Source organism: Ursus arctos, unplaced genomic scaffold (genome assembly GCF_023065955.2).
Source record: "Ursus arctos isolate Adak ecotype North America unplaced genomic scaffold, UrsArc2.0 scaffold_19, whole genome shotgun sequence".
Lineage (NCBI taxonomy): Eukaryota > Metazoa > Chordata > Mammalia > Carnivora > Ursidae > Ursus > Ursus arctos.
In genome coordinates this window covers 53,612,865-53,639,317 of record NW_026622863.1, presented here as the reverse complement: position 1 = coordinate 53,639,317, position 26,453 = coordinate 53,612,865, and the positions used below count along the sequence as shown (strand labels likewise).

Here is a 26,453-nt window from a genome sequence, read left to right as displayed (position 1 = left end):
GATCAAGAGTAGCACGCTCCACCCGCTGAGCCAGCCAGGTGCCCCTTATAATAAAATAATTATTTTAATGAAGTATTTGAAACAATTTAAAGCATCTTTTCATTGATTTTTTTTTTAAAAAGATTTTATTTATTTGACAGAGAGCACACAAGCAGGGGGAGCAGCACGCAGAGGGAGAGGGAGAAGCAGACTCCCCGCTGAGCAGGGAGCCCCACGGAGGGCTCAATTCCAGGACCCTGGCATCATGACCTGAGCCGAAGGCAGACGCTTCACCGGCTGAACCACCCAGGCGCCCCTGAGTTTTTAAAAAAATATCGTTCACGGGGGTGCCTGGCTGGCTCAGTTGGAAGAGCATCCAAGTCTGATCTTGGGGTCGTGAGTTCAAGGCCCACGTTGGGGGTAGAGATTGCTTAATAAATAAAACTTAAAAAAATATTGTTTACATGTTGAATTGATATTTTAGATAGACTAGGTTAAATAGTATTAAAATTAATTCTCCCCGTTTGTGGGAGAATTTTAATGTGTCTTCTCAAAAATTTAAAATTACAAGCAAGGCTCACATTCTATTGCCATTGGGCAGTACTCCTCTAGACTCTAGATTTTTCTTCTTTATCTTTGAAATTGAAGTTCATACGATGTAGTATTCTATTTTTCCCTTAACACTTGGCAAAATCTTTTATCCTAAAGATGCAAATCTGTTTTTCATATCTGAAAAACTTTCTTCCATGAATTATTTCTTTCTTGTTTTTTCCTCTGTTCTTCTTTTTGTTTTTGTTTTTGTTTTTTTTTGTTTTTTTTTATTTTTATTTTTTATTTTATTTTTATTTATTTTTATTTTTTAAAGATTTTATTTATTTATTCATTCGACAGAGATAGAGACAGCCAGCGAGAGAGGGAACACAAGCAGGGGGAGTGGGAGAGGAAGAAACAGGCTCATAGCGGAAGAGCCTGATGTGGGGCTCGATCCCATAACGCTAGGATCACGCCCTGAGCTGAAGGCAGACGCTTAACCGCTGTGCCACCCAGGCGCCCCTGTTTTTTTTTTTTTTTTTTAAGATTTTATTTATTTATTTGACAGAGAGAGAGCCAGTGAGAGAGGGAACACAGGCAGGGGGAGTGGGAGAGGAAGAAGCAGGCTCCCAGCAGAGGAGCCCGATGCGAGGCTCGATCCCAGAACGCTGGGATCATGACCTGAGCCGAAGGCAGACGCTTAACGACTGAGCCACCCAGGCGCCCCTGTTTTTCTTTTCTTTGGAACTTTAATAAGATGGATGTTGGAATTTCTAGAGCTATTAACAGTATCTCAACATTTCATCCTTTCTCTTTGTGCTGAGTGCTGTTTGAAGTGTATTTCCTCGGCCCGTCGTTGAGATGGCTGTCCAGAGTTCCTTCTTTCTGTCCAGGAGTACAGCGTATAAGCTCGAGTGCCTTGGGATTCATCTTCTCCTGCTCTTGTTTTGAAATTTGGATTCCCCCCTCTTAGTAACAGCTCCCTATCTTGCAGGGATTCAGCAAAACATTCACGTACCATAAGACATAGCTTTAGGTTTTTGATATATATTTTTTAAGATTTTACTTATTTATTTGAGAGAGAGAGAGAGCACGAATGAGCACGAGCAGGGGGGAGAGGCAGAGGGAGAAGCAGACTCCCCCCTGAGCAGGAAGCCCGATGCAGGACTCAGTCCCAGGACCCTGAGATCACGACCTAAGCTGCAGGCAGATGCTTAACTGACACCCAGGCACTCCAGGTTTTTGTTATTTAAAAGTCTTTATAACTTAGTTAAGCCAGGTCAGAAACTGTTCTCCTTTAAGGAATGTTCAGTGAACATGGTCTTTTGAACCTTAGCTAGAAGATCCCATAGTGACACAAGTCAACAGTCAGCTTTTCTCAGAAGCGTCCCCCGACATCTACAGCGGCGGCACAAGGATAGAACCGGCCTAACTCCTTCTTCCATGGCGCGCTGATAAACTTCAACGCTTTATTATGGTTTTCGGTAATTACACTTCTCCCTGCCAACTGGTTTAGTGTAAAGTACATTTTTAGCTGCTAGCACTGGATTCATGTGTATGGCCGTGGAATGAAGAGGAAGGAGGAAGTGCCCTCCCCTAATGGAGCTGGCCAGATAGGTTTCAAGCAGGAAATGCCGGGTATCGATAATCTTAAGTCACTCTCGACTGCTGAGCTTTATCTCTAATCACATCATTCTCCCTTAGGTACTGCTTACTCCTTGTTTTTAGATATTACTTTCCTCTGGATATTTCCAGGCTCACGCTCCCAGGACAAGATGTCTGAATCCTTTTTTTCGGACTTTGGCTTGCTGTGGTACCTGGAGGAGCTCAGAAAGGAAGAGTTCTGGAAATTTAAGGAGCTCCTCAGACAAGAGCCTTTGCAGCTTGACCTCAAGCCAATCCCATGGACCGAGTTAAAGAAGGCTTCACGAGAGGATCTAGCGAAGTTGTTGGACAAGCATTACCCAGGAAAGCGGGCATGGGAGGTGACCCTGAACCTATTTCTACAGATCGATCGGCGTGACCTCTGGACAAAGGCTCAGGAGGAGATCAGAAGTAAGTGTAGGGTGAAGGGGCAGGGACCTATGGAGGAAGGTTGGTCTGCTGCGAGCTTATAAGAATGAAGGTGATATTATTGAGTTAGTGGCCATCCTCCATCAGTTGAGAATGTGTTGTGGGTTGAGGGAGCCTTGGAGTTCATGGAGGAATTGCAAGGGAACTCTGGTCATACATGGCTAGTGATGGACCGTGGATGGGTGGTATCCTGCTCATCTAAGGGGTGTCTTCCTCTTTCCTGTCCAAAGCATAGCCCGTGCTGTTATGAGGGATGACCTGGGACTTTGTGTCTACGTCACTAGGTATGCTGAGATTGAGTTCTGTTACGGTAGTCGACTGTCCTTTTGACCAGACCACCAGGGGTGATGAGGCAGAATCCTATAATTAGGAAATAACTATAGAGAGAGCTCCGCCCCCTACAGCGAACACTTCCGATGCCTCAGGTCCTTTTACTCCCCCCACTGCCCTGAGGTTTACGAATGGAAAAACCATGGTCCCAGCATCATTCCCCCATGGTAGACGGCTTTTGCAGCAGGGACAGATATGACTCCAAATCAGTTATTTTTTGACTTATTGATGGGATTTACACCCTCTGCTGGGAGGATAATTTTTTTTTAAATGGGGAAATAGGTTGAGTTGTAAATCCTGGCAAACAAAGAGACAAACTGTCAGACAAGTCATTTTTAAAAATTTACCTTTAATACAGTAGCTGAAGGCTGTAGGATGTTTGCCCAATTTTACATGTTATTCTCACTGATTTCTGTCTATTTGTGGGAGTAGACATTCTGTTCTGATAAGTAAGCTGAGATTCAGAAGAATTGTAATGGCCCTAAAGTCTCACTGTGCCAGTAGTTGGACCGAGGCGTGTCTCCCGGCTGTGGACACCATGCGTAGTGGCTGGACTGCTCACCAGGGCAGTTCCTGAGCAGCAAGCCACTGTTAGGTCAGCTTGCCACACGCCCATAAATTTGGTCTGAAAGGACATAATGAGCCCCGATGGATTTAGAGGGGTCATTGCTACCACACAACAGGAACACGAGATTCATGCTCATGTCCATTCCTCTTGTCCCTTGACTCTCTCGGGGTGGGGGCGGGTGGGCTTTGGAGATGAGCTCAGGCAGATCCGTGTCATTGGAGCCCAGAAAGTCAGAGATCCTGATCTTGCGTAATGCCTGCTGACTGTCCTGTCCCCTGCCCTCCAGAGACAGATACTAGCTTTATGACCCTAGCATGTCTCTGCAGAGTGAGAGACCTCTCTGAATTTCTGCAGAGGGGAAAGAAAGACCTGTTTTTAGAAACAAATCTTCCTTTGCCCCAGAGAGAGGAAGGACCGTTGCTACATCCTAAGAATGTTTTCTAGTCCTAAATCCTTGAACAAAACCATCAACGCCCCTTGCTTGGAAGACATGCAGAAATTCCTCACCGAGGGTGGCGTATGTTTCTCTGGTATAGGACATGATCCTTGGCCACTTGTGTGATGTGTTGCCTTGAACACGGAAGGTACATCATAAGGGCGGGTTGAATGAACGATGGTTCAGTGGTCGGTTTCTGAAATTCACCTGCGGTCAGCATGGTGGAACAGAAATTGCTTATGGTTTCAAGTCAGACAGATGTTGGACAGACACCTGACCCTGATATTTATTCACTAGTGCAAATTAATCAGGTGATACATTCTGCCAACACCTTTTTGGTAAAGTGCGAGTAGAATGAGTCTTGGTGGGTTACTGACATGGAAGACATGGTATCGGTAGGAACATCCTCAGCCCTGGTTCCTGGCTGGCACTCAGTCCATGATAGTGCTTATGGATTCTTTACTGGGGAGATGCGACCACTCGCCTTCTGGTTGGGAATGTAATTCTGAAGCATTCACACTGTGTAGCCTGTAACTCTGAGACAGGCTTCCAGTTCGCATCAGTTTCCATGGACGTGATTTTAGACGGATTGTGGTCCTAACGAAAACTAAGTTAATCAGCGTGGTCATCCGTGGACACGCAGTAGTCCTCGCTCACGTGCTCAAGTAAATCTCTAGGGGTCATTCTGAGTGCCAATGACTATGCTTTGTAATTGTCTGGTATTCTCTCCCTGTGAATTCAGATAAGCCAAACCCATACAGAAATCACATGAAGGAAAAATTCCGTCTCATATGGGAAAAGGAAACCTGCCTTCCGGTTCCCAGTGATTTCTACAAAGAAATCACAAAGCGTGAGTATGAGAAGCTGTGTGCCGCATATCACGCCAGCCAGGCAGGCGAGCCCTCACCCACTGTGGTCTTGCAAGGCCCAGAAGGAATCGGAAAAACGACGCTTTTGAGAAAAGTAATGCTGGACTGGGCGGAGGGGAACCTATGGAAGGACAGGTTCACATTTATCTTCTTCCTCAATGGCTGTGAAATGAACGCTATGACCGAGACCAGCTTAGTGGAGCTCATCTCCAGGGACTGGCCTCCGTCTTCAGACCACATCGAGGGCATCTTTTCTCAGCCGGAGAGGATCCTGTTCATTATGGATAGCTTCGAGGAGCTGAGATTTGACTTGGAGCTTACAACTCAGTTGTGCGATGACCAGAGGCAGCGACAGCCAACGCAGGTCATCCTGAGTAGTTTGCTGCGGAAAAAAATGCTTCCACAGTCTTCCCTGCTTATCGCGTTGGGAACAGTGGGCATGAGAAAAAATTATTTCCTGTTGCAGTGTCCAAAATACATAACCCTCTCAGGACTCTCTGAACACGAAAGGAAGCTGTATTTCTACCATTTCTTCCGCGAGAGGAGTAAAGCCCTGAAAGCCTTCAGTTTTGTGCGGGGCAATGTGCCGCTCTTTCTCTTCTGTCATAATCCGCTCGTATGCTGGCTGGTCTGTACCTGTATGAAATGGCAGCTGGAAAAAGGAGAAGACCTCAGCATTGTGTCCGAAAGCACCACTTCTCTGTATGTGTCCTTTTTTATTAGTGTCTTCAGATCAAGAAATGAGAACTGTCCACCGAAGCAGAGCAGAGCTCGTCTGAAAGGCCTGTGTGCCTTGGCTGCAGAGGGAACGTGGACTCGCTTGTTCGTGTTTGGCCGTGGGGACCTCCGGAGGAATGGGGTGTCTGAGTCCGATGCCTTGATGTGGGTGAGCACAAGGCTCCTTCAAAGGAACGGAGAGTGCTTTACCTTCACGCATGCGTGCCTGCAACAGTTTTTTGCCTCCATGTTCTATCTGCTCAAAGAACCCAAGGACGGTGCTCACCCGGCCATTGGAAGCGTGACCCAGCTGGTAACAGCAGGCGTGAGTCAGGTCCAGGGCCACTTGTCCCAGATGGTAACATTCTTGTTTGCTTTTTCAACTGAAAAAATAGCCAACATGCTGGAGACATCCTTTGGTTTTCTCCTGTCCAAAGAGATAAAGCAGGAAATAACCCAATGTCTTAAAAGTTTGAGTCGGCGCAACCCCGATCAGGAAGCGGTGAATTTCCAGGAATTGTTCAGCGCTTTGTTTGAGACCCACGAGAAAGAGTTTGTAGCACAAGTGATGGATTTCTTTGAGGAAGTCAGTATTTATATTGGTAACATGGAAGACTTGGTGATATCTGCATTCTGCCTAAAACATTGCCAAAATCTGCAGAAACTTCACCTGTGTATAGAAAATGTCTTCTCAGATGACTCTGCATCCAGCACAAAGTGAGTCCGTCTATAATCTCTCCCACCCGCCATGCCACACACACCATACTTGTCGCTTGTCTCAGGTCCCAATGGGTCCTTCATGGATCCTTGACTTAGAGACAACATGGCTTTTGTACTTAGACTTTAATTCGGTTCTGGCTCTGCCTTCTGCTGGCTGTGTCACCACGAGCAGTAACTTCTTAAGTTTTTCTATCTGTATAAAGAAGGGTGACACTTTACCTACTTCATAGGGCCGGTCTGCAGTGGAAAGGTAAGCGGCTTTTATAGTTGCCACGAGTATGCTCCCCCCGCCCCCCCTAGCATTTGAGCGTATCCACCAGGAAGGGACTCTTGGAAGCTTATGAGTGGTTTCCTTGGGCTTTTCCTCTTTGCTGGTCTAACCTGTATCTTTTCACTAGCTGGTTCAGATTAACAGCTCACACTTCGGATCTCGAATATATATCACCTTTCATGGTCACATTTTTAGTTTTTTTTTTTTTTTAAGATTTTATTTATTTATTCGACAGAGATAGAGACAGCCAGCGAGAGAGGGAACACAAGCAGGGGGAGTGGGAGAGGAAGAAGCAGGCTCATAGCGGAGGAGCCTGATGTGGGGCTCGATCCCACAACGCCGGGATCACGCCCTGAGCCGAAGGCAGACGCTTAACCGCTGTGCCAACCAGGCGCCCCCCCATTTTTAGTTTTTTAAATTGAGGTATAACCGACACACAACATTATGTGAGTTTCAGGTGCACAACACCACGATTCAGTATTTGTATACATTGCAAAATGATCACCACGATATGTCTAGTTAACAGCCCTCACCAGTAGTTACACTATTTTTTTTCTTGTGAGGACAAATTTTTTTTTTTTAAGTGAACTTTATACCCCCTGTGGGGCTCGAACTCATGACCCCAAGATCCAGAGTTGCATGGTCTTCCGACTGAGCCAGCCAGGCGCCCCATGATGCGAACTTAAGATCTGCTCTCTCAGCAACTTTCAAATATGTAATACAGTATTTTTTTTTTAAAGATTTTATTTATTCATTTATTCGACAGAGATAGAGACAGCCAGCGAGAGAGGGAACACAAGCAGGGGGAGTGGGAGAGGAAGAAGCAGGCTCATAGTGGAGGAGCCTGATGTGGGGCTCGATCCCATAACGCGGGGATCACGCCCTGAGCCGAAGGCAGACGCTCAACCGCTGTGCCACCCAGGCGCCCCTCAAATATGTAATACAGTATTAATAGCTACAGTCACCAGGCTGTACATCACATCCCCATGGCTTTATTTCATACCTGTGTGTTCATAGTTTTGGACGTAGTTCTCCATTTCACTGGTTGATCCGCGAATATCAGCCTTCATTTGCACAACAACCAAGCCTTGTCACCTAAAGGAGGAAGAAGTGGAGACTGAATACGGTTGAGTAGCTTGTCCAGAGTCACATAGCTAATAAATGGTTCAGCTGGGGTTTGATCCCGATTGCTCTGGCATCAGGGTCCATTTCCTTAACCCCTAGGCCACATTGACTCAGTGTACCTGGCTGCCCCTCTCCTTGTCCAGGTGCGGGCTCCGTCCGTCAGCTTTGAGGGGCCCTGGGAATGGCATTCTGCTTGTTTTGTGAATGAGTTGAGTTGCTTCGAGCCACTGGACAGTCACCGTCTTTGTTCTCCCCGTAGTCTCAGTAAGAAGCTCTCCTTTTGGGAAGACTTTTGCTCCGCGTTCACCACCAGCAAGAACTTCCAGATGTTAGATTTGGACAACTGTACTTTCAGTGAGGCCTCCCTGGCGATTCTCTATAAAGCTCTGGCTCAGCCCGTTTGTAAACTCCAAAAGTTCACGTAAGTTGGATGTTAACCTGTTCTTTAAATAACCGTTTCATTCTTTCTACTCTGGCTTTTTTTGGAAAGACCAGTATGTAAGTGCAGGGCTACAATCCAATGTCTCAAGAGAAGTTTTGGAGCACTTTCCCTGATACCCATGTTTTATTGAGCAAGAAGCAAACTGTTGGCAAGTGGGGACTTCAGAACCAAACATGGCCAAGGGGCTCAGTCCGCTGTTGCCACAGGTCAGTTTCTAAGCACGAACAGGGAAGTGCTTGGTTTTCTGTGGCGGGTGGCTGCCAGAGAGCACCCCCCCTCTCAGCACACTGGCTCACTTGCATGTAGCCTGTACATGGAAAGCTACAAGTTCATGCTGGCACGAAGAAAGCATAAGTCTTTAGACCAGAGTATGCATTTTAGGGACATCAGTCTTACATTTGGGTTACGTGACCATGTGTGTTTTGGTTTAGGGGTACATTTGGGGGGGTTTTCTCTAACATGTTTTAGATGTAGTGGTTGGAGAGCTGCAGTGGGAATTTGGTGACACTTGTTGGGATGTTGTTAGGTGAATAAATGTTTCCCAGGTAACGAAGGGACCAATGGGAAGGTAGCCTTAAATTCATGAAGGAGAAAAATAATAAGAATATGCATAGAGACTAGGCAGCATTTAGGAAGCCGCCCTTTAGCACAGAGCTGGATCCTTGACGCACACTCATTACCTGTATTGTTTCCTTTTAATCTTCGAACGATCTCACCATCACCTTAATACAGATCATGTGCAGAAGCCCAGAGGAGCACGCTGCTGCTCCCGGCACTTTGGGTATCTGGGTTTGCCTGGGCCGTGCTCTTCTTTTCACCCTCAGAAGCTTATCTCTTTCAACTTAAATGTAACTCCTCCTTCAGCTCAAAGCTCGCTTCTTTTTTTTTTTTTTTTATAAAGATGTATTTCATTATTTGAGATGTGGGGGGCAGAGGGAGGGAGAATCTGAAGCAGACTGCCTGCTGAGCATGGAGCCCAAAGTGGGGCTTGATCCCAGGACCCTGGGATTATGACCTGAGCTGAAATCAAGAATGGGCCACTTAACCTACTGGGCCACTGAGGTGCCCCAAAGCTCACTTCTTCATGGAAGATTTTCTATGCTCCCAAAGCACTTTCTAGATGTCTTTTTGGTCATAGTTACCACACGTCTAATTATTGGCTGCTGTCTTTGTGCAGAAGAGTTAACGTAGCAGGTCAGAGATTGTTGTCCTTAGAAAGTCCTGCTTACTGGGTTGGCCCTTGGGTGGCATGTTGGAACTTGGATTTGGGGGAGAATTCCCACCACCCTAATTGATAAGAGGGGCTCACTGTTCCCATACTGTGTAGATAATGTGGTTTATGCTGAAGGCTTGCTTTCCTTCTGTGTGAGTCTGAGATTTTGGCTCGTGCTGGGCATGGGTGTCTCTGTGACCACTCCAATAACCCCCTGGGTGCTGAGTCTCCAACAAGCATCCCTGGTAGATGACATTTCACATGCATTGTCACAGTGCATTGCTGGGGGGATTTAGCACGTCCAATGGTGACTCCATTGGCAAAGACCCTCGGAAGCTTGCGCCTTGTTTCCTCTGGATTTTGCCCTTATGCCTTTTTCCTTTGCCAATTTTGCTTTCTGTCTTTTCACGGTAATCAATCATAGGCATGAGTGCAACTATCTGCCAAGTCTTGTGGGTCCTAGCAGGTCACTGAGGCCAGGGGAGGTCTTGGGGACAGAGTGTTTCTGTGTTGAGTACACCGCCATGATGGGAGAGATAACACGTCTGTCCTTTGCAGAGGCTCATTAAATACCTGTTGATTTCACATAAGGAAACCCACTGAGAAATGAAGTGGTAAAGAGCCCACACAGAGCAAAATGTGGATCATGGCATTTTGTTTTCCTTTGGAAAACGTGTTAAAGTAGGGGACTGGTGTGCTCATAAAAGAGCTTTCAGCGTGTGAATTTTAGTGCTAGATATGAGGAAGAGTAAAGCAAGGGAGAGGTTGGAGTGGGCTTGAAAGTGAGAGGTCTGTCAGGGAATCCATTAAATGCTTAATTAATTTTATTGGTGAATTTAGATGTGGTCAGTGTGATGACCGCATGAAGGAGATGAGTAACTCGAGGCATCCGGCTGAAGGCTGAGTTAAAATGTGCACGTCTTCCCTCAGGTTGCAGAATGAGGAAGACCGTTCTCTTCATAGCGCGTGTGGAGACTGGTCCGTGGATTTCGGCCTGCGGTTCTTTAGCCGCAGGATCACTGGGCTCATTTTTAAGTGGTCAAACAAGACAGATGACGGGTTTGGTCATTTGTCCCCCCACATATCTAGCCATATGTCCTGGAATCAAGAGGTAGTGTTCCTCCTCTTTCTTCTCCTGTACACGAGATTTTAAAATAGTGTGATTGGGGGCGCTGGGTGGCACAGTCGGTTTAGTGCCTGCCTTCAGCTCAGGTCCTGGTCCCAGGGTCCTGAGATCGAGCCCCGCTTCTCCCTCTGCCCCTCCCCTCTGCTCGTGCTCTCTCTCTCTCTCTCTCAAATAAATAAATAAAAACCTTACCCCCCCCAACAGTGTAATTGCTAGGATGAATAAAGAATGGGGAGCCTGGCTCATTCCCTGAACTTCAACTCCAATCTCTGTCCAGACATAGGGTTTGGGGAATGTTGGAGGTAATGGTATTTGGAATAGACCAATCTGTCTGTGATTCCTAGGCCATCCCTGTCCGTGAGCCAGGGAATCCATTTCTTTCTCTTAGTCTGTGCTGCTGCCACTAACCGCCAGCAACCAGCACCATTCACCCGGGATGGTCACTCCAATAACCTGCCTCAGTGTCTCGGATCCTGTTTTGTCTTCCATCACTGTGTGTTTTCTTTCCTCCGTATACAAGCCAGAGCAATCTTAAAAAATAACATACACCTTAAAATCCTTCCCATGATTTCCCATAACTAGGAAAAAAATTCCAATGGGTGTGAAGAGAAGAGCATGGCCATGTGGTCGATCCCTCCTTCCCCCTGCTGCCATCCTCACTACAAGCTGTGGCCCGAGGGTGGTGACTCTCTTTCAAGCCCTTGACCGAGCTCATTCCTGCTCAGAACCTTCATTCTGGCTCTCCTCGTTTCTAGACAGTGTTTCTCTAGACTTCTGCTTGGCAAGCTCTTCCAAATGCCTTCCCTGACCACCCCTTCCCCCAAACGGAGCAGCCCCTGCCCCAGTCACTCCATAACCACATCCTGCGTGCTCTTTTATGAAGTCGTGTCTTCCCCTTTGTCCTGCATGTCCCCTGAGCACGGGATATGTCCTGTGTGTGCCTGGTCCTGGACCATCCCATTCAGAGCTATACCCTCCACACACCCTGGCCCAGTTTGGAAGTCAGGATTTGCTGGATGAAGAGAGGGCACAGGCAGTTTGTGGTGGTTGGATAGTTTAAGGATCATCCTTTAAGGCAGAAGATCTCGTGTCGATAAGTATCTGTATCTTTCCCCAGGAATGCCTTTGGAGCGTGGGTCTTTCTTCTGTTACTTACCCCCCTCCCATCTTACACCACTGCTACCTCTCATGTAGGTATCACAAGACGCCAGATTGTTACAGAAAGTGTGTGCCTACTTGGGACAACTTTACCGAGTTCTTAGCTTATTCTTGCTTCTGCGTCTTGTTCTGTCCAGCTGAGTTCATTGTTCTATGTCATTGTGTCCTTTGGCTTTTCCAAGAGGCTCTATGAGTCCAAAGTTGGAGTAAATTTGAGGCTAACATCCTCTCCCATTTAATGGTACCTTTTAATGATGAGAATGCACATTGAGTATTTGAGATGCTTTTCCCTTATATCTTTGAGTCTATTGGTTTATTTCTTAAATCCAGCTTTGTAGAGATTCCCCCCAGCTTTATGGAGGTGTAATTTCCTTATAATACTATATTCGTTTTAGGCGTACGCCATGATGATTTGATAAATCTACACATTGTGAAGTGATCACTGTGATAAGTCTGGTGCACCACTTCTCAAAGGGACACATTTTTTTTTTCCTTTGGAACTTTAAGAGGGGCGCCTAGGTGGCTCCATCAGTTAGACCTCTGCCTACGGCCCAGATCATGATCCTGGATCCCGGGATTGAGCCCCACATGGGCTCCCTGCTCAACAGGAGCCTGCTTCTCCCTCTGCCCCTTACCCTGCTCGTGCTCTGTCTCTGTCTCAAATAAATAAATTAAATCTTTTAAAAAAAGAGAAGTTTAGGGGCGCCTGGGTGGCTCAGTCGTTAAGCATCTGCCTTCGGCTCAGGGCGTGATGCCAGGGTCCTGGGATCGAGCCCCGCATCGGGCTCCCTGCTCCGCTGGAAGCCTGCTTCTTCCTCTCCCACTCCCCCTGCTTGTGTTCCCTCTCTCACTGGCTGTCTCTCTCTCTGTCAAATAAGTAAATAAAATCTTTAAAAAAGAGAGAACTTTAAGAGAACTTGAAGATCTGCTCTCTTAGCAGCTTTCAAATATACAAGACAGTATTACCAACTGTAGTCACCAAGCTGTACGTTATATTCCCAGGACTTATGTATCTTATAACTGGACGTTCCTATGTTTAGACCCCCTTTACCCCTCTCACACACCCCTCTGCCCCCACCTCTGGCAGCCGCCAATCTGTGCTCTGTATCTAGGAGTTAGTTTGTTTCTAGATTCTACATAAAGTGGAAACACACAGTACTTGTCTTTCTCTGTCTGACTCATTTTATTTGCAGATACAGAGATTGATGCCATTTTCATTCTTGTTCAGTTGTAGGTCATCTCTTTAAAAAAAAATCTGTTGGTGGTGTTTCAGATTCTTCTTTATCCCTACTAGTTTACCAGTTTCAATAGAATGGGTCCCTTTAGGAAGTTTGTTTAATTTTCCTGGCATTTACTGGGACTCTTTCAATTGTAGAACTGACAAATGATTAATAAAGTAAATAACTTTTGGGAGTTGTGTTTAAGTTCAGAGAAACTGTCAGAATTGCTTACTTCTGCTCTAGTGGGGAGGTAAAAACTTGAAACCATTTGTCTTAATGTCATCAAGATAAACTTAGATTTTTATAGGGTTTGGACATAAAACTTTAAAGAAAGATTAGCAAGTTAGGGCGCCTGGGTGGCTCAGTTGGTTAAGCGTCTGCCTTCAGCTCAGGTCATGACCCCAGGGTCTTGGGATCGAGCCCCGCATTGGGCTCTCTGCTCAGTAGGGGAGCCGGGTTCTCCCTCTGCCGCTCCCCGTTTGTGTGCTCTCTCTTGCTCACACTCTCTCAAATAAATAAGTAAAATCTTAGAAAGAAAAAGATTAGCAAGCTCTTTATACAGGCTTCTAGTGAAGTCACAGGAATAAGGGATGACACACAGCGAATACGGTCAATGGTATTTTTTTAAAGATTTTATTTATTTCATTGAGAGAGAGAGTGTGCGTGCAACAGAGCACGAGCTGAGGAGAGAGCATGAGAGGGGGAGAAGCAGACTCCCAGCCGCAGGGAGCCCGATGCCGGGCTCGATCCCAGGACCCCGGGATGACGACCTAAGCCAAAGGCAGAGGCTTGACCGGCTGAGCCACCCAGGCGCCCCTGGTCAGTGGTTTTGTAACAGGGTTGCATGGTGACGATGTGGCCACACTTGCGAGCACAGCATAAGGCGTACAGACGCTCAGTCGCCGTGTTGTGCGCGGGAACTAAGGCAACGTCATGTGCCAACTGGACTCAAGCAACCACAAAACATTCGTCAGGGCTCGTGCATCATACCAACTGGATTTCACACCGACCGTTGTTTGACTCCATTGCTCTCTCAAAGCCAAGGTCCCAGGCAGGGTCCCTAATTCTCACCCGAAGAGAGAAGGTGCTCACGGGCATGAGAACCCTGGGCACGTCCAGTACCTGCTCTCGGGGTTCTGTTCATTAACTCAGTCTGTGCTCACAACAACCTGCTGAGAGGTAAGCACCTTCCTTTCCTCCTGGCAGATGGGGACACTGAGACCTGGAAGGGGTAGGGGCTTGGCCAAGGTCACACTGGTAGTGGCGAGCCCGTCCGCCTGGCCCCTGCGGTGCAGGGCTCTGAGCTCACTAAGGTCGCGGGGTGCTGGTGATTGCGGTGCTGTGCTTTTTGGTTTGTGGACTCCTTTTCCTTAACTCTCAGGACGGCAGAAAGTAAACCAGCTTGGCTGTTGTCAACGCTCCTGTTTCAGCTTGTCTGCTTTCCACGAGGCTGAGGGCTCAGATGAGGTGATTCTCCATTACGATGACGCCCACCGCGTTCTCTGCTGACTCAGCACTTGCTGCCACCTGAAGTTGGGGTGTTTTCAGGAATGAGGTGCTTGGGGGCTGCCCTGTGCGCCTCCGTGTCTCACACGTGTCTCCAGATGTCATGGGCACCCTGTCTTCTCCTTGCTGGCTGGTCAGCCTGTCTCCCCTGCCTGTGCCGACCCTCCCTCTCCACCCCCTGCAGCCCCCCCTGCCGGCCCTCCGCTCCCTCCGTCTCTGGGCCCGAAGTGCCCTGGGTGCCACTCGCACACATTTAGGGAACCCCTCTGCCAGAAATTGCCATAACGCGTCCAGGCTGTCATTTCCCTCCTCCGTCTGTTCTCCTCTATCTCTGGCCTATTTATAATTCCCGTGCCGGCGTTCCAGTGTGGTGCAATATTTGCTTGTTGTGATCTCGTTTCTCGAAGTTGACCGGGGCGGCGGGGAGAAGTCAGGAGCCATATTTTATATGGCCTGTGTTTATGAGTACATATTAATGAATATAAAATATAAATATAATACGTGTATGGCTTTTACAAATCAAAGCCAATGTGCATTGGTCCTGTGCCAGGCACCATAGTAACTTTAATTTACTTAATTAAATTAAATTTTATTTTTTTAAAGATTTTACTTATTTATTTGACAGAGAGGGAGAAACAGCACGTGCAGGGGGAGCAGCAGGCATAGGGAGAAGCAGACTCCTCACTGAGCAGGGAGCCGGGGCTCGATCCCAGGACCCCGAGATCATGACCTGAGCCAAAGGCAGACGCTTAACTGACTGATCCACGCAGGTGCCCCTAAATTTTAATTTTGTAACCATCATGACACTGTTTCATGAAGAAACTAAGAAGTTAATCTGTATTTGCCCAACCTTGCAAAAGTATCCAGGAGAAAAGCAAAAATGGGAGTCCAGTTTTCTATAACCCTGGAACCTAAGTCTTCAACAACTGCAGATATGGTCTTCTGCTTTTATTATTATTGTCTCCTTCAGGGAAAAAACATCCCATAGTTTTTAAACAAATGGATCCTTTCTTTGGGGAGCACAGTCGTGAGCATGAATTCAAACCCTGCACCTCCCTTGTATGTCAGGCTCTGTGCTAGCCCTGCAGAGGCAAAGTGGCACAACCCTAGTGTCCCCGTCCTGACGGTGCTTAGAATTTAATACGGGATCCGTCTGGCTCGCCTCCCTTTTGGTGTGTGCGGTGCTATGCAGACGTGCAAGGACTAGGAGAAACAGGAGAGCACCAAGCGGCCGAGTCTCTGCACGTGCCGTTGTCTGAAAATCCCAGAGAGAGAGAATGTGTCGGTGAGGGTAAGCAGGTCCCTAGCAGTGTTGTGAGCCTAAGCATGGCAGGCAGGACAGGATGCGTGGTTCGTACTCCGTGCGTGGACTCCACGGCCTGAGCCCCCCATTTCCCCATCTTTCACAGGTACAATTTTGCTTCTCACCTTGGAAGTGGCCCCTGCTTGCATGAGGCCGTTCTTCATAACCCACATCTGAAACACCTGAGCCTGCATGGCACGCGCCTGTCCCACGCGGACGTCGGGCAGCTGTGTGAGATGCTGAGGCACCCCAGGTGCAGCGTAGAAGAGCTGATGTAAGTCTGGGGCTGTGTGTGCTCGGGGATGCTTCTTGTCCAGCGCGGAATTTGCAGTTTGAATATGCCCATTTCTTTCCCGCATCGGCCTTTGTCTCTTACATCGAACGCTTTCCATCTCAGCATCTCCAGACCTCTCAGGAGGTTTGTTCCAGCTTTCCTTTCTTTGGTGCTCACTTGGACCACTTCCTGTGGACACCTGACCTGCCTGTTCTTGGTTCTGCCCTCAGCGCCAGCCATGCCAAAACCAGACTCCATCTTCTTTCCTCTGAAGATATGCAGAAAACCTTAGAATGAGAGCTCATATTAATGATCACAAGGGTGCTCTTGTGAATCTGGTAGGTGACAACATGGAGGATGGGAAGCCATTTTCCCCAAATCGTATCTTCCTCTTGAAAATTACCTGGGATGTCTCTACCACGGTTGGGTGGTTTCTAGACAGGCTCAATCCATGTTTCAGCGGAAAGCGAAATGGGGAGGTCATAGAGGTAGCAGTCAACCAACCCAACTCATGAAACCCACCTGGAGAAAATGCTCTTCTCTCTCCTAGTTCAGTGTCTCTTCTTTGCTGTAACAGTTGCAAATGTAATTAATGGATTCACATACGCTTGGTTAATTGTAACTTAGGTCAAGATCATGAGGAGACAGAGGCGCATTCCTTGCATGAGAGTTGTTTGAACACACAGGCTTCCCACAGACCCTGTTCCTCATCTGAGCTCTTTCCATATCATGACATTTGTTTTCTCTACTCTAGCTCTCTCTACGCAGGGGGACTTTAAAATCTGGTGTCTTGCTCTACTTACTATGCCATTTGCCTCGGGTTTTAATATTCCGCTTTAGCGTAAGAATTGGGAAACAGATCTAGGAAACCGGGGGTCGAGTGTAGACATTTATTGCTGGAAACTTCGCCTCTTTGGAGCGTACCATCCGTACCTTTAACTTCACTGTGTTTTGGGGGTGCGAAGTACCCCAAATCAGGTTTTCCTCAGATCATTAGTTCTCGACAGAGGGCAGTTTTGTCCCTCGGGAGATGTCAGCGTCTGGAGACATTTTTGACGGTCATCGTTGCCTTGGGAGGATGCTACAGGCTTATCTAGTGGATGGAGGTCAGGGATGCTGGTCAACGTCCCACAACACACACGATGGCTCCCACATCAAAGAATTTTCCAGTTCAACACGTCAATAGTGCTGATATTGAGAAACCTAGCCTATGCTCTAGCCTATGAGATGCTTTTCTTTTAAGAGTTTTTATTTTTATTATTTATTTTATTATGTTTAGTTAGCCAACATGTGGTACATCATTAGTCTTTGATGTAGTGTTCAACAATCCGTTACCTGCGTATAACACCCAGTGCTCATCACAACATGTGCCCTTCTTAATACTCATCACCCTGTTACCCCATCCCCCACCCCCCACCCCTCTGAAACCCTCAGTTTGTTTCCCAGGGTCCATAGTCTCTCATGGCTCGTGTCCCCCTCTGGTTTCCCCCCTTCGTTTTTCCCTCCCTTCCCATATGGTCCTCCGTGCTATTCCTTATGTTCCACAGATAAATGAAACCATATGATAATTGTCTTTCTCTGCTTGACTTATTTCACTTAGTGTAATCTCCTCCCGTTCCATCCATGTTGATGCAAATGTTGGGTAATCATCCTTTCTGATAGCTGAGTAATATTCCATTGTATATATGGACCACATCTTCTTTATCCATTCATCTGTTGAAGGGCATATCGGCTCCTTCCACAGTTTGGCTATTGTGGACATTGCTGCTATGAACATTGGGGTGCATGTGCCCCTTCTTTTCACTACGTCTGTATCTTTGGGATAAATACCCAGTATGCGATTGCTGGGTCATAGGGTAGCTCTATTTTTAACATCTTGAGGAACCTCCACACTGTTTTCCAGAGTGGCTGTACCAGCTTGCATTCCCACAAACAGTGTAAGAGGGATCCCCTTTTTCCACATCCTCGCCAACATTTGTTGTTTCCTGTTTTGTTAATTTTTGCCATTCTAACTGGTGTAAGGTGGTATCAGATTGTAGTTTTGATTTGAATTTCCCTGATGGCTAATGATGTTGAACATTTTTTCATGTGTCTGTTAGCCATTTGTATGTCTTCTTTGGAGAAGTGTCTGTTCATATCTTCTGCCCATTTCTTGATTGGATTTTTTGTTTTTTTGGGTGTTGAGTTTGAGAAGTTCTTTATAGATCTTGGATACCAGCCCTTTATCTTTAGTGTCATTTGCAAATATCTTCTCCCATTCCATGGGTTGCCTTTTAGTTTTGTAGACATTTCCCTTTGCTATGCAGAAGTTTTTATCTTGATGAAGTTCCGAAAGTTCATTTTTGCTTTTGTTTCCCTTGCCTTAAGAGACGTGTCTTGCAAAAAGTTGCTTTATCCAAGATCGAAGTGGTTACTGCCTGTGTTCTCCTCTAGGATTTTGATGGATTCTTGGCTCACATTGAAGTCTTTCATCCATTTAGAGTTTATCTTTGTGTATGGTGTAAGAGAATGGTCAGGTTTCATTCTTCTGCATGTGGCTGTCCAATTTTCCCAGCACCATTTATTGAAGAGATGGTCTTTTTTCCACTGGATATTCTTTCCTGTTTTGTTAAAGATTAGTTGACCATAGAGTTGAGGGTTCATTTCTGGGGTCTCTATTCTCCTCCATTGATCTATGTGTCTGTTTTCGTGCCAGTACCATGCTGTCCTGGTGATCACAGTTTTGTAATATAGCTTGAAGTCAGGCATTATGATGCCCCCAGCTTTTTTTTTTTTTTCAACTTTCCCCTGGCTATTCAGGGTCTTTCCTGGTTCCATACAAATTTTAGGACTGTTTGTTCCAGCTCTATGAAAAATGTCGATTTCACAGGGATTGCTTTGAAAGTTTAGATTGCTCTGGGCAGCACAGACATTTTCACAATGTTTATTCTTCTAATCCATGAGCATGGGATGTTTTTCCATCTCTTTGTGTATTCTTCCATTTATCAGTGTTCTGTAGTTTCTTTTCTTTTTTTTTTTAATAATGATTTTTTATTATATTATGTTAGTCACCATACAGTACATCCCTGGTTTTCGATGTAAGGCTCGATGATTCATTAGTTGTGTATAACACCCAGTGCACCATGCAATATGTGCCCTCCTTACTACCCATCACCAGTCTATCCCATTCCCCCACCCCCCTCCCCTCTGTAGCCCTCAGTTTGTTTCTCATAGTCCATAGTCTCTCATGTTTCATTCCCCCTTCTGATTACCCCCCCTTTCTTTATCCCTTTCTTCCCCTACTGATCATTCTAGTTCTTATGTTCCATAGTGTTCTGTAGTTTCTAGAGTACAGATCCTTTACCTCTTTGGTTAGGTTTATCCCTAGGTATCTTATGGTTTTTGGTGCTATTGTAAATGGAATTGATTACAGATATTTTTATTTTTAGGTCATCTCTACACCCAATGTGGGGCTCGAACTCACAACCCTGAGATCAAGAGTCACATGCTCCACCAACTAGCCAGCCAGGAGCCCCCATGAGATATTCATTTAAGCTTCATTAAGGCTCAGACCAGGGTTTTCCAGCCTCAGAACTATTGATAGATAATCAGATAATCAGGCTTTTTGAGCTTCAGATCATTCTTTGCTGTCGGGGGCTGTCCACAACAACATAAGATGTTGAATAGAATCTCTGGTCTCCGTCTACTAGATGCCAATAGCACCCCTCTCCCTATTGTGACAACCAGCAATGTGTCCAGACACTGACAAATGTCCCCTTGAGGTGAAAAATCATTCTCTGTTGTGAACCACTGGCTCCGATTTTCCCCCTAACTTTGGTGGAAAGCAATAAGGGGTAAATAAATAAGGTCGTGTAATTACACTTGTGCTTTTAGAGTCTGGAATGTAGATGGCAGATCTGCTGGGGTGAGACTAGAGGCTGGGATGTGGTCTGTGGCCGGTTTTGCATGAGCCATTGACGCCCGTGGTCACGCCCCTCATATGTCTCACGTGCAGGTTGGGAATGTGTGACGTCACAACAGAAGCTTGTGAAGACATTGCCTCCGTCCTTGTCTGCAACAAGAAGCTGAAGCTTCTCTCCCTGGTAGAAAACCCCCTGAGGAACGAAGGCATGCTGCTACTGTGTGACGCCCTGAAGCATCCAGACTGTGTGCTGGAGAGACTGCTGTAAGTCCGTCTGGGCACGCGGGCTCGGGGGAGACCGTGGCAGTGTGCACACGCGCCCCTCAGTGCTCAAGGGGACCAAATGCTCACTGAGGGAGGCTGTAGAACCCAGACTCTGTAGTCAGACCTGACTCTCCGTGCCTTCGTTGCCCCGTCCGAAAAACGGGGCCACACAAACGCCTCACAGAGGCACCGAGAGGTTGAGTTCCAGAGATTGAGACCTGCCTTAGGTGCCTCACGTCCACTCGAGAGCCCGGTAAATCCTGGTTATCGTGAAGAAGGACTGTGCCTTCGATAAACTGGGTGCTGGGGACAGTTGAGACAAGGCATTCATCTGATTCCTTTTAGGAACAAGGTTTGTACATTCTAGGTTATTCTCCAGAGCTGCCGTTTCTGTCCTGCTGCAAACATACAGAGTGCGCTGCTTGCTCTGCCTCAGGCGGCTGACTAGGGCAGCGGGAGAGCGGGTCCTCTGTTTGCCCAGTGAGGCCACGTGGGCAGCTTAGTGTTGAATCAGGCGAATGCTGTTGTGCCTTGAAGTGGGGGCAGGTGCAAGAACGCCAGATCCATGGGTGTGCATGAGTAGTCCAGACACAAAACCGCATTGTGTGCATGTATCTGTGCATTTAGACACGCGCATCGCACACACGTGCACAGTGGCGTCTAAGACCGTAGAGGGAAGGAGTACTCTCACTGACACGACATTCTAGACTGTATAAGAAAAGCAACAGTAAAATATGATCCCGGAACATTAAACACTGAAACCAAACTATGAAAGAAAGAAAGAAAAGCCTTGATCTCTAAAGATTAGAATGAAGAATCTTCAAGGGTATGAAAGAAGTGACACATTGGAAAGTGGAAAGATTTGGCCACTAGATAACTGTTATTACACAATGAATAGAAGTAACATGTATTCAACGACTGGTAATTAAAATGGGCTGTATTTTTCTAAAGGGTTCTTCAGGATCTATCCCTTAACGGGTTTTTTTGTTTATTTGTTTTATGCGCTTGAATCTTTATTCCTTAAAAATAAGTGGAATTTAAGAAACAAAGCAAAGAAACAAATAAAGGGAAAAAAGAGACAAGAAAGCAGACTCTTAAATAGAGGGAACAAACTGGTGGTTGCCAGAGGGGAGGTGGGTGGCAGGATGGGTGACGTTATGACGTAGGTGATGGGGATCGAGAGCACAGTAGCCGTGATTAGCACTGAGTAATGGATGGGATTGTTGAATCACTCTATCGTACGCCCAGAACTATTATAACACTGTATATTAATTATACTTCAATAAAAAAAATTTTAATGAAAGACCACTAAACATGCAGGAATGTCACTAGTAATTTTAAAAAAGCAAAAATGTTCAAAAAATGATACGCTTTACAACAAACACACAAAATTTTGAAATCTATTTCACTTGGCCAGGATTCTGCAAAATGGACAAGTGTATACTATGATTTGGCAGTATTAATTTGTTGTTTTTTTTTCAAAGTCAGCAAATAAGTCAAGAAAGTGAAATGAAAGTCTTTTTTTTTTTAAAGATTTTATTTATTTATTTGACAGAGATAGAGACAGCCAGCGAGAGAGGGAACACAAGCAGGGGGAGTGGGAGAGAAAGAAGCAGGCTCATAGCAGAGGAGCCTGATGTGGGGCTCGATCCTATCACGCTGGGATCACGCCCTGAGCCAAAGGCAGACACTTAAGCGCTGTGCCACCCAGGCGCCCCTGAAATGAAAAGTCTTAATAGTAACCTCAGCACTTCAAAAAAAATTTTTTTCGGTGCAAGGTAGTAATTCAGTATAACTTAAATTGGCAGAAAGTGTAAAGAACGCAAGTGGAGATATTCAGGGAGTGTGAAGAGTAGCAAAGATACTGAAGATTATATTATGCAACCATTAAAGTATTAGTGAATTTTCAAAATACTGGAAAATGCTTACTTCCTTGAAAAAAGTATGAATTATGTGCTCATTGTCTGATTTCAACGATGAGAAGACAGGAAGGAAAACCCATCACAGATGAGCTGTGTTTGCTTATCAGGGACTTATGCTTTCTTCCTGCCAAAGGTCACGCTCGGGTCCCCTGAAGCCCAGGTAAGCAGCTGGAATGAGTGTGGGGCTGGGTGGGGGTGCTGGTGAGCTAGGAAGCAGCTGCCCCTCCCACAGGGGAGTTTCTGTTCCCTTCCACCATGTGACCATCTGCCGTGGAATTCCAAGTAGCTGGCTTGTCTGTGGGAGGTAGACGTGTGGAATTCATGTGAAATCTCTTGGTTCTTAAATGCTGACTGCTAATTTTTTTAAAAGATGTTCAACATAATATCACCTAAATTCACTGTATCCAGGGGTGACGTTGGGTGGTGAGCTTCCAGGTTGCGACTTGCATCTTCTGCTTTCCACTATTTTCCAAATTTCCGACAGTGCGTATACAAGAACTCAGAACCAAAAAACTGATTTTTAAATATTTTAAAAGAAAAATCATGTCAAGTAGGACGTCATCCAGCACATTGCACCAAATAATAAGCATGCCGTGTCATGGGGAAGGGATGACTTTGGCCCCGCTGGTGGCGATGACGACGATCTGACTCGGGACTGGAATCTGAGATTCTCTTTCCCAGTTGGAGATGCCCTATTCCATATTCCACATTCTTGCTCCTGTGTTTCTGCAGCTGCTGCACGTTCTAACCTTCTTACTTTTCTCAGGTGACCACGGAGTGGGAGGAATGACTTGCAAGGTTTGCATGTGGCTTCACGAAACTATTACAAGACGAGCTTAAGCGGGTTGACCAGTTGAGTGTGTGTCTGTGTCTTTGCAGGCTGATGTGCTGTTGCCTTACCTCTGTGGCCTGTGACTACCTCTCCGAAGCCCTTCTGTGCAACACATCCCTGTCCCTTCTCGATCTGGGGTCAAATTTCCTGGAAGATAAAGGCGTGGCATCTCTTTGTGAGACACTGAAGCACCCGCGGTGCAACATCGAGCAGCTGTGGTACGGTGGGCTATGATCCGCATGAATGTCAGAGTTCCTTTTTTGGATATCAGCATCCTGGGAAGGAAATGGGAAGGGGTAAAATCATGGGGTCTGCTGAAAGAAAGCAAGGCTAAACGTTGACCCCGCCTGATACTCGTGGGAGCGTCCAGTGGTGCTGACGTGTGTGAGCGCGACCAAAGAGCTTGACAGGACTTGGTAGGACATGCTACTCTGGAGTAGGGTCTCTGGCTTCCAGAAGACTGGTAATGGAGTCCCAAGTGCCCTGCACTGGCTGGGCCAACTTGTGAGGGTGCCTCACCTCTCTTCCAGTGTGACATGAGGATAATTATGTTTCCCACGTCAAAGAATCGAGGTGACCCGTGGGAATAATGCATGGAAAGAAATGTTACCAATGACTTGCCCAAAACAAGCATGCAGTCAATGATGGCAGGAGGCTTAGAGCATAGAGGTCATTCACGGCTCTCCTGGGCACTGGAAACTCTTCTGGGTAGATAAGATGACTTGGTAAATGAAATGCTCCAGTATCTCTGTTTCCATGAAAGTCAATTTTATGGAATGTCCCATGCACACACTCACACACACACGAGTGTGGGCTACAACTATGTGTGTACATATGATGGTTTCTCAATCTTAGCGCTATCGACATTTTGGCCTTGATCGTTCCTTGTGGGGAGTGGCTGTCCCGTGCTTTGTATGTAGGACGTTTAACACCATCTCTGGCTCCTACCCACTAGATGTCAGTAATACCCTCTCTCCCAGTGTGGCAAACCAAAATGACAGGCGTGGCCGATGTCCCCTGGGGTGGGGAGGGGAGACAAAAATCATTCCCATTTGAGAACCACAGACACACACACACACACGTATATGCCAGACATATACGTATATGTGTGTGTATGTATGCGTGCACACATATCAGACTGATGAATATATGTATACCTTGTTAGCAGGTGGGAAGTGCTGTGGGGAGCTCGGAGGTGGGACAGAGACTGGGGACATGAGACTATATAAAATTTTCAGGGAGGTCCTCAGCAAGGTGACATTTGTGCAGAGATTTGGAGGAAGTGAGGGAGTAAGCCCAGTGCTATTTGGGCAGGAGCAATCAGTGAGGATGGGAGCAGAGGCCCCGGGGGAGCAGAGACAGGAAGCAGAATTGCCGTCTAGTGTGTTGGGCAGGACGGTGGAGGAACTGTGAAGTCATGAAATCATCACCATCACCATCTCAGAAGCACTTGGGCACTTCCTCCTTCATACGGATAAATGAAAACCAGCCAAGCCGTGCGAGATGGGACCTCATGATTGTGTCTGTTGGTGTGTATTTCCCCCCAGGCTGGAGGATTGTTACCTCACTTCTGTCTGTTGTAAGGACCTCTCTGCTGTTCTTGTTTGCAATGAAAAACTGAAGACCCTGAAACTAGGGAGCAATGACATCCAAGACGCGGGTGTCGAGCAGTTATGTGAAGCTCTGAAGCATCCAGACTGCAAAGTAGAGAATCTGGGGTGAGTGTCCATGGAGTGCGTTTATGAGGAGGTGTACCTATTTCAAGAACAGGAAAACCTGAGGATTAGGGAACGTACGTAAGGGAAGCAAGTTTAAGAACAAGTGTGTCCGGAATGATGTGGTAAGTATAATGCCATTCGGTGAAGCCAGGGCTTGCTCAGCTTTGGCTCTGCTGACATTTGGGACTGGGTGGTTCTTTGCTGTGGTGGGGCAGGGGGCTGTCCTGCTCTTTGTACGATATTCAGCAGCGTCCCTGGCTTCTCTCTGTCCATGAGATGCCAGTTTTACTCCCCTAGCGTGTCCCCCCAGGGGCCCCAGTGGCTCTGGTGAGAACCACCGGTCTGGACTGTGAAGTCCCTTGCTCAGAGGCACGGAGCTCGGCCTCTCACAGTGCTGTGCCTTCTGCTGTGCTTCCCTGTTGCAGGCTGGATATGTGTCAGCTCACCAGTGCCTGCTGCGAGGCCCTGGCCTCGGCTCTGTCTGTCTGCAGGTCACTGAAGAGCCTCAATCTGGACTGGATCAGCTTGGAGCGTGCCGGGGCGCTGGTGCTCTGTGAAGCCCTGAGCCACCCGGACTGTGCCCTGCGGCAGCTCGGGTGAGTGGATGTCCTTTCCCTCAGGGTGAGGTTAGCCCGCGGTGGTTTTCCCAGGCTTGGCATGACTGGCATTTGGGTCGGAGAGTCGTTTGCTGTGGGGGGCGGTCCTGCACACTGAACAGCATCCCTGGCCTCTCCCTGCATGTGACATGCCCGGAGCGCCTTCCCCTGCTCGTGGCGATCAAAAATGGGAACTTCAAAGCTGCTCATAGACAAGGTTTCAGTCGTTCTCACCACAAAAAAGAACCTATGATAGCGTGACACGGTGAGGTGTTAGCGAATGCTAAGTTGGCCGTCGTCCGCAATATAGACAGGTAGCCAGCCAATGCGTCGTAGGCCTTACCCTTATCCAGTGGTCTATGTCCATCATATCTCAGTAAAATAATACTAAATTAATTGAAAATTAAAACAGAATAGCTATAACATCCATTCCCTGAAATAAAAAAAAAAAAGTCTCTGGACCTTGTCAAATGTCCCCTGAGGGGCAGACTTGCCCCAGGCGAGAACCGTTGCCTTGCGGTCAACACCACCTCCAGCTCACAGTCCCGTAAATGTGGAACATCAGCGCAGACAGGGCGGCTGGGTCTAGAAAGGGCTGAGCCGTTCTGACCCAGAAGCACTTTCTGAGAAGCGCAGCGGTCAGCGTTGTTCTGAACGTCCTATTTGCCCGTGAAGTATGTGTATCTGACATCCGTAGAATGACGATTGGGGCGCCCTCCATACCCAGGCCCTTGGATGACATGCTGAGGAGCAGAGTGGATCACATCCCTGTTCTCCACGTTCCTACCCTCTAGGACAGACATGCACTTTCTCTGCACACTCACGGCGATTTCCCCAGTCACTTCCAGGGAAGAATGGCTTGGAAGTAGGCCCCGGGACGTAGAGAGGCAAACAATCATGTGTAAAGTCAAGAAAACTTTATTTCTATTTTCCCAGGCTGCGCAAATCTCCTTTTGACGAGGAGATTCAGACGCTGCTCACAGCTGTGGAAGAGAAAAATCCCCACCTGACCATTTCCCACCTACTCTGGGTCAATGAAGAGTATAGGATCAGGGGTGTGCTCACCTGATGGGGGAACACCTCGAGTAGTCTCCTCCCAAAGGCTTCTCCCTGGTCACCGTGGGCCTTCTCCTCCCAGCACACCCGGTCCTGTAAACTGTACTTCATGGCGGTGGGGGCTGTGACTTCAGGCCTGTCCCTTTACGGTGTCCCAGCGGTATAGCTGCAGATGTGCCATCCGTGCCTAGCCCCCCACCCCGCCCCGTCCCCACCTTTAAACTTCCCGTCTTACCTTGTGATAGTTAGAGGAATACATTAAATGGATGAACACTTCGGAAAGCATGACTTAAGTTTCTTAGT

General features: G+C 47.0%; 1 protein-coding gene across 1 annotated transcript; it reads left to right on the top strand.

The window, feature by feature from the left end:
- Positions 1-2,285: 2,285 nt before the first annotated feature.
- Positions 2,286-26,435, top strand: NLRP9 (NLR family pyrin domain containing 9). The gene is made up of 9 exons (XM_057314620.1): positions 2,286-2,565; positions 4,660-6,220; positions 7,879-8,040; positions 15,694-15,861; positions 19,856-20,026; positions 22,828-22,998; positions 24,328-24,498; positions 24,924-25,094; positions 26,031-26,435. Exons 1-9 carry the CDS (start codon positions 2,286-2,288, stop codon positions 26,161-26,163), a joined length of 2,988 nt encoding a protein of 995 aa, XP_057170603.1. The 3' UTR covers positions 26,164-26,435.
- Positions 26,436-26,453: the final 18 nt, after the last annotated feature.

What these genes read in the sequence shown, in the direction of transcription:
- NLRP9 (XM_057314620.1), top strand. Translation starts at nt 2,286, where the DNA reads ATGTCTGAATCCTTTTTTTCGGACTTTGGCTTGCTGTGGTACCTGGAG. An exon ending in TGCAGCGTAGAAGAGCTGAT is followed by an intron (nt 15,862 to 19,855) that starts GTAAGTCTGGGG and finishes TCTCACGTGCAG; the next exon opens with GTTGGGAATGTGTGACGTCA. An exon ending in TGCAAAGTAGAGAATCTGGG is followed by an intron (nt 24,499 to 24,923) that starts GTGAGTGTCCAT and finishes TCCCTGTTGCAG; the next exon opens with GCTGGATATGTGTCAGCTCA.